The 7,749-nt window shown below is 37.4% G+C and overlaps 1 protein-coding gene across 1 annotated transcript in view; it reads right to left on the reverse strand.

The window, feature by feature from the left end:
- Positions 1 to 224: 224 nt before the first annotated feature.
- The window catches only part of LOC107681455 (growth/differentiation factor 11-like), a 58,357-nt gene continuing 50,832 nt past the window's right edge, over positions 225 to 7,749 (reverse strand). Inside the window, exons 2-3 of the mRNA XM_016477756.1 lie at positions 810 to 1,183; positions 225 to 635 (exon numbers count right to left, since the gene is read on the reverse strand). Coding sequence (XP_016333242.1) covers positions 255 to 635; positions 810 to 1,183 — 755 coding nt within the window. The 3' untranslated portion in view covers positions 225 to 254. The remainder of the gene's footprint in view (positions 636 to 809; positions 1,184 to 7,749) is intronic.

Consider the following 7,749-nt stretch of genomic DNA (forward strand, 5'->3'; position numbering starts at 1 on the left):
ATTCAGACCCCCAATATTTGGTAGAACTAAAATTCAGATTCAAATAATGTGAGAAATTAGGATCTATTAGGATCCTGGACCAAAGAGTGTTCTACTGGACTTATGAAAGAAACAATAAATGTGTTTTTGTTCTATGTACATTATGTAGTATTCTTTCCAAGGAATGTAAGGAAAATATAAGGAAATTGCAGGGACTTGCATCCCTAACACCCTCCTTCCATCACTTCCCCTTAGCTCAACCAAAACACATAATTCTATGAACAGCCACAACGGTCCACCACCATTCCTGGGATTTTGCCATGGATTATCTGCTGTTTATCATTGAAGTACAGCATGTTTATCGGCGACATCTTCGTGGGTGTGCAGCATGGCCCTGCCGAGCCTCTAGGATTGGCATGCTGAACCAGATGAGTATGTGGGGACTTCTGCATGAACATGTACTCACACTGGCCTGAACAGTAGTTTGCCTTGTAACGTTTGGGTGCAATGATCCAGTCCCAGCCAAAAGCTTCAAAGTCCACTGTGAGCGGGTAGCGACAACAGCGGGATTCTGTGGAGTGCTCATCACAGTCAAGACCCAGATTTCTCCGTGAGCGCTTGGTTGTTTCAAGAACCTTGACCTCCAGGAACGGCTGCTGGAAATTACAGGAGGAAGAAGACGTACAGAGATGGGTCAAGCACCCTCTATAACAGCAGTCTCAAATTCATCTGAAGTGACAAAGCTAACAAATTTAACCTTTGGTTTAGTACAATGATTATCGTTTCCACTATAGCAGTATTTTTGGTCTAACAGGTCTAAGGATCCTTACCAGTCCTTCCTCTCCAGGCCGCAGAGATGTCACAGCCAGGTCATTGCCACTCTCATCATAGGCATTTATATCAATGCCCCAGTTTGTGTGTGGCTGCTTGAACCAGTTCTGCAACACATGCTTGAAATCAATGCTCTGCCAATGACCCGCTTGCGAACTAAGCTCTATTTTGAGTGACCGGATACGGATGTGTCGGCTTCCTTGCTCAGTGATAGGTTTAAGGCGAAGGATCTGCAAGTAAACAGTGGAAGTTTGCTGTAGTGGCCGCAGATAAACCCACAGCTGGGCTTTCAGGACCTTGGTAAACATCAGTTTTGGACTGAACTTGAAGAAACAACAGCTGGGTTTCCCATCCACCTGCACCAGAGGTTCAGCTGAAGGAAACAAAATAAAATGCTATTATTCACTGAAATTGCATTTAAAATGGTCAAATAGTATGACAGTATGATGAAGCAAAACAATAGAAATCTAAAAGAAATATAGCTGTATGCAGCTTCAGGAAAACAATGTGTGGTGGACACATGCATTTAACCCGTTCTAGTCTTGAGATGCTGCCGACCAAAAATTTTTACATTTGACTGTACTGGAATGGTATGAAACTTGGTGCCAATGGTCGTACTTGCAATATGAACGTACAAAAAAATATGACTGGAAAGGAATAAATGGTCCTAAAAAATAGTCATACTTCTATTCTTAGTGAAGAAAGGAAAGGAATGAGAAATACAAAAAATAAAAAATGTAATAAAATACACAGCCTTTTAACTACATGCATATTAACTACTGTGACTGTAAAAAAATAGCATTTTTAAAAAATAAAAAACAATTCAGCCACAAAACTTCGTGTAAAAGACAGACAGAGAGAGAGAGAGAGAGAGAGAGACACAGAGAGAGAGAGACCACCCCAAATTTTTTCACTCAATCTGATTTTTTCCCACCACCATGTCCCTTTAGGGAGAGAGAGAGAGAGAGAGAGAGAGAGATCAAAGTCTCAGTTGGAGACTGCTTACCAGTTAGTTACCAGACTCTTTGATATTCTCTATATACATCCAAACATAATACCTAAATAAAAGTAAGTAATTACATCTGAAAACATGGTAATGCATGTTATACTGGCTACTGGTTATGCTATCAGTGACATAGCACTGAAAGAAATACATAATGCATTTAATGCATTGTGTCTTACACATAATGCAGAAAATGAAAACAGAATAAACATTTTTTTCTAATATATGAAATGTGTCTTACACAATGCATAAAATGAAAACAGAATAAAACGTTTTTTCTAATATGTGCATTATTTTACTTATAAATAAAGGGTGCATAATTAAGAGGTGAATATTGTTTAGTGCCATGATTTGATATGTAATGTGTCTTAGACATAATGCATAAAATGAAAACAGAATAAAACTTTTTTTTTCCTTCTAATATATGCATTATTTTACATATAAATAAAGGGTGAATAATTAAGAGGGGAATATAGTTTATTGCCGTGATTTCCGCTCAAAATACAAAATTACAAGAGGATTAGCCTATGTCAGTCACTTGAACGTGCACACTTCCTGCTGACAGCTGGTGGCGCTAAGATGTGAATGCATCTCAATTTAATATAAATCAAACAATGCACTTAATTTTCTTATTAATCCCTCAACATGGCAAATCTTTTCACAGTTTAGCATTTTCAGTGTCTTGGCAAGTAGACAAAGTTTGGTGTGATAAACCTGAAACCCTGTTATACACCCTGTAATAAACCCTGGAATAATGGGGGGAGGGGTAGACTCGCTCTTTTAAATGAGTCTACTCCTCAAGATTACTGTTATAAACATGAGCTGCGTCCAAACGGTGAAGGGGGAGGTGCTGCTACAATTTATAGTAATACTTTCAGTATTTCTCAGAGGTCTGGTTTCAAGTATAATTTGTTTGAAATGATGGTAATGGTATATGGTATACAAGTGTTAATGTGGCGTTTGTACTGGCTACTGTATACAGGCCACCAGGGAGCCATACAGACTTTATCAAATAATTTGAGGATTTTCTATCTTAGTTAGTGCTGGCTGCAGATAAAGTCTTAATTGTTGGTGATTTTAATATCCATACTGATAATGAAAAAGATGCATTAGGATCAGTGTTTATAGACATTCTGAACTCCACTGGGGTCAGTCAACATGTGTCAGGGCCTACTCATTGTTGTAATCACACTTTAGATTTAATACTGTCACATGGAATTGATTTTAATGGCATTGAAATTCTGCAGCAGAGTGATGATATCTTGGATATCATCTAGTCTTGTGTATACTCCATATAGCTAAAGCTGCAATTTCAACTCCTTGTTACAAACATGGTAGAACCATCACAAAAGACTGCTTTGTAAATAATCTCCCTGACGTGTCTCAATTCCTCAGCAAATCCAATAGCTCAGAAAAACTTGATGTTGTAACAGAAACTATGGGCTCTCTCTTTTCTAACACTTTAGATACAAAAGATTAAGGAAAAGATTCAGACACCATGGTATAACAAGCACACTCACACCTTAAAGAGAGCAGTCTGGAAAATGGAGCGCAGCTGGAAGAAAACAAAAGTAGGTATTTCATATTGCAGGGAAAGGAAAGTACTTCTACTTATAGAAAAGCTCTAAAAACTGTTAAATCTGCTTACTTTTCATCTCTTTTATAAGAAAACAAACACAACCCCAGGCATTTATTCAATACAGTGAAAATATTAACAAAAAATAAAGCATCAACAGACGCAGACATTTCCCAATAGCACAGCAGTAATGGCTTTATGAACTTCTTTACTTCCAGGATCAATACTATTACAGATAAAATTCTGACAATGCAGCCATCAGCTGCAGATTATCCACTATAGATCCCCTGAGGAACAATTCCATTCATTCTCTGCAATAGGAAAGTAAGAATTGTATAAACATGTCAAATCATCAAAACCTATAACATGTATGTTAGACCCTATTCTATCTAAGCTACTAAAAGAGGTGCTTCCAGAAGTCATAGATCCTCTTCTGAATATTATTAATTTGTCAATGTCATTAGGATATGTCCACAAAACCTTCAAATTGGCTGTTATTACGCCTCTCATTAAAAAAACACAACTTGATCCTAGAGAATTAGTTAATTACAAACCAATCTCAAATCTCCCTTTTCTGTCAAAAATAATAGAAACGGCAGTATCCTCTCAGCTATGTACCTTCTTAGAGATAAATGTTATCTGTGAGGAATTCCAGTCAGGATTTAGACCGTATCATAGTACCGAGACTGCTCTCATCAGAGTTACAAATGCCCTGCTCTTATCATTCGATTCTCTATTAGTGCTACTGGATCTTAACGCTGTGTTTGACACTATCGACCACAACATTCTTTTGAGTAGACTACAAAATTATGTTGGCATTGGTGGAATTGCATTTGCATGGTTCAAATCTTACTTATCGGACCATCATCAATTTGTAGCAGTGAATGAAGAGGTATCATATTGATTGCAAGTACAGCATGGAGTACCACAAGGCTCAGTACTTGGACTGCTGCTTTTCACAGTTTTCATGTTACCTTTGGGAAATATCATCAAGAAACATGGGGCCTCATTTATAAAATGAGTGTACGCACAGATTTGATCTTAGAGTGTGTGTACGCTAAAATCCACGGCAACGTTCATATTTATAAAAACGTCTTTGACGTGGAAAAGTACTTACCGCCACATCAGGGTCTGAGCAGGCGTATGCACTTTTCCTTGTGGCAAAGTCGGAGTACTGCAGCTATTTGAACATCTAAGCTGCAATAATAATAAAAGCGGTGTACGTGCAGGCACCGAATTCATCATAAACAACAAAGATGCAGTGTAAGAGATTAATTGTGCAGTGTAGTCAGATTTATTAATGGGAGTTTTTGCGAAGATTAAACTGACCTTTTTAGTAGCCTAATGTTGAGAGTTCTTTACTCGCTTTCTGTACACAGTTTATTCCATGTTTTTTTTTTTTTTTACCATTTTATTTCACAAGAGAACTTGCGAAGTCTTGATTTATTACTAATGCGTAAAATAGAAAAAAAAAATGCATAAACACATCTCCCACCGTTTTGTCTGTGTAGCCTGTAAGAATAGGCCTATGTCGTGCAATAACGGTTTTAATATAACCTATTATATTCAGTAACATTGTTAACTGTGTTTATTTATAACATCTGCTGCTTTGCTTCTGTGAAAATGAATAGAGACATCAGCCTTAAACTTTGTTTTTGTCATTTACATCAGTTATATTTGTATAAAATACACTATATATTTTTGTGTCAGTACATAATGGCACATTTGAACAGCATTAGTAAACTGTGTAAATATAAAAAATGCCAAATCACATGCAGGTTTTTTCAGACCGGAGACCATAATCGTGTAATAATTTATTTTATTATGATATGAAACGTCCCATTTTTCTTTCAATAATGTTTTTTAAAGTTTTGCAAGAATTTTGTGATACTAAACTTTTTATTAGTTGTCATAGCAAGTGATTTTAAAAGTAGGATTGCTCACTTTTTATAAGATGACAAAATTTTACTTGACTTCGTAGTTTATTCTTACTTTTGGAAACCTAATGGTTTTATAAATACTATTATTTCTAGAAATAGTAATTTTGATAATAGTCAATAGAAAAAATATAACACCACACATTGTTTGTCCGCAGAATATTTACACATTATAAAATAAAAAGCGTCGTCCCACGAACCTCTACCTCCGCCAGCAGGACCTCAATTTCAGACTCAGTTAAGTTTTTTTTTCTTTGTGCTCGTCATTCTCAAGCATAGAAATTCAGATATTGGCGTGTGCCCTTTTATATGGTAATGATATTAATTAGGGGGCGTGTACAAGCTGGAGATCTGACACCAGTCAGCTGCGCACAATTTCAACATCATTTGCGATTTATAAATGCCACATCTGGAAGAGAGGCGTACGCACGTGTTTTTGTGCGCACATTCGTTTTCTCCGAATCGCACTTACGCACTTTTGAGAAATGATCTCAGAACAAATTTAGGACGGTTTATATGCAACATTTTATAAATGAGGCCCATGGTGTTAGGTTTTCACTATTATGCTGATGATACTCAGCTCTATATTTCTTCGCGGCCCGATGAAACATACCAATTTGCAAAACTAATGGAATGCACAGTTGATATAAAAAGCTGGATAACTAGTAATTTCCTACAGCTAAATTCTGAAAAAAACTGAGGTTTTAATTATTGGACCAAAATCCTCCACATTTAATAACCCAAAACACTGTCTAACACTTGATGGCTGCTCTGTCAATTCTTCATTATCAGTTAGGAACCTAGGTGTGCTATTTGATAGCAATCTTTCCTTTAAAAGTCACATTTCTAGCAATTGTAAAACTGCATTTTTCCATCCCAAAAATATATCTAAATTACGATCTATGCTCTTAATGTCAAATGCAGAAACATTAACCTCAAGGTCATTATTGTAATGCTTTATTGAGTGGCTGCTACAAACAAACAAACTCCAGCTGGTCCAAAATGCAGCAGCTAGAGTTCTTACTAGAACCAGGAAGTGACCATATTAGCACGGTTCTGTCAACTCTGCACTGACTCCCTATTGAACATAGTATACACTTTAAAATCTTGCTAATTACTTATAAAGCCTTAAATGGTTTAGTTCCAGAATACTTGAACAAGCTCATATCACATTATAGTCCTTCATGTCCGCTGCAATCTCAAAACGTTCGCCATTTGATAATACCTAGAAAATCAAAATCAATTACGCTAATATTAGTCTCTTTCAATCTTATTTAGAGGTCACCAAAGCCACCAAGATCCAGTCCGTATCCAGATCAGATGGTGGATCAGCACCTAGAGATGACCTCTATAGCCCTGAATGTCAGCAGAGACCATATCAACTAGATGGGACAAGACCATGGGAACCAGACAAGTCCTCTGCACAATCTGACCCGTGTTAATTAAAGCACACCATGCTGGTGTCATCTGGCCAGAAGAGAACTGGTCCCCCAACTGAGCCTGGTTTCTCCCAAGGTTTTTTTCTCCATTTCTGTCACCGATGGAGTTTTGGTTCCTTACCACTGTCGCCTTTGGCTTGCTTACGCCCTGTCCACACGAACGTGGGTATTTTCAAAACCGCAGCTTTTTCTATGTGGTTTGGCTGTTTGTCCACACGCAAACGCAGCACCAGGTCAATGAAACCAAACAATTTTGAAAAGTTCTGCCAGGGTGAAGATTTTCAAAAACTTCATTTTGCAGTGTTATCATGTAGACAGCGAAACCAGAGACTTTGGCTTGTGACGTCGGAGCACGCGCTGTTATCTCTGCCTACTGGAAACTTTTTCAGGCTTCTGATTGGCCAACATGGCTTAACGGTTGAGATTATATCGCCACCTGTTGGCTTGGCATGCTCTTGACAGTGCTTCATAGCATGCTTTTGCGTTTTCATGTGGACAGATTTTTTTTTTAAATGGAAGGAAAAACTCAGTTTATAAAAACATGTGAACATGTACAGTGGTGTGAAAAAGTGTTGGCCCCCTTCCTGATTTACTGAAATGTCACTGTTTCTGTTACTGCAACTTCCCGAACAGGCAAACACACACACAAATGAAATATGTTGAGCCCATCTGTCTGCCTGATGAAAAATTTGCATTTTAAAACATGTTCATATTTTAGAGAATGTAATTAATATTTGCATTATTAATGATCTATTTCATCCCCCCCCACTACCCACACCCACAGAATGTATTTTTTTATTACCTGACCTACCCGACCGGTGGAATATCCACAGCGCCTCTTGTACAGTAATAGCAAATTAAGTGCAAATTGTACACTTGTTACTGCTGTGCATTGTTGGATTGAATGAATTTAATATACAGTGGGTACGGAAAGTATTCAGACCCCCTTCAATTTTTCACTCTTTGTTATATTGCAGCCATTTG

Source organism: Sinocyclocheilus anshuiensis, unplaced genomic scaffold (genome assembly GCF_001515605.1).
Source record: "Sinocyclocheilus anshuiensis isolate Anshui unplaced genomic scaffold, SAMN03320099.WGS_v1.1 scaffold2374, whole genome shotgun sequence".
Classification (NCBI taxonomy): domain Eukaryota; kingdom Metazoa; phylum Chordata; class Actinopteri; order Cypriniformes; family Cyprinidae; genus Sinocyclocheilus; species Sinocyclocheilus anshuiensis.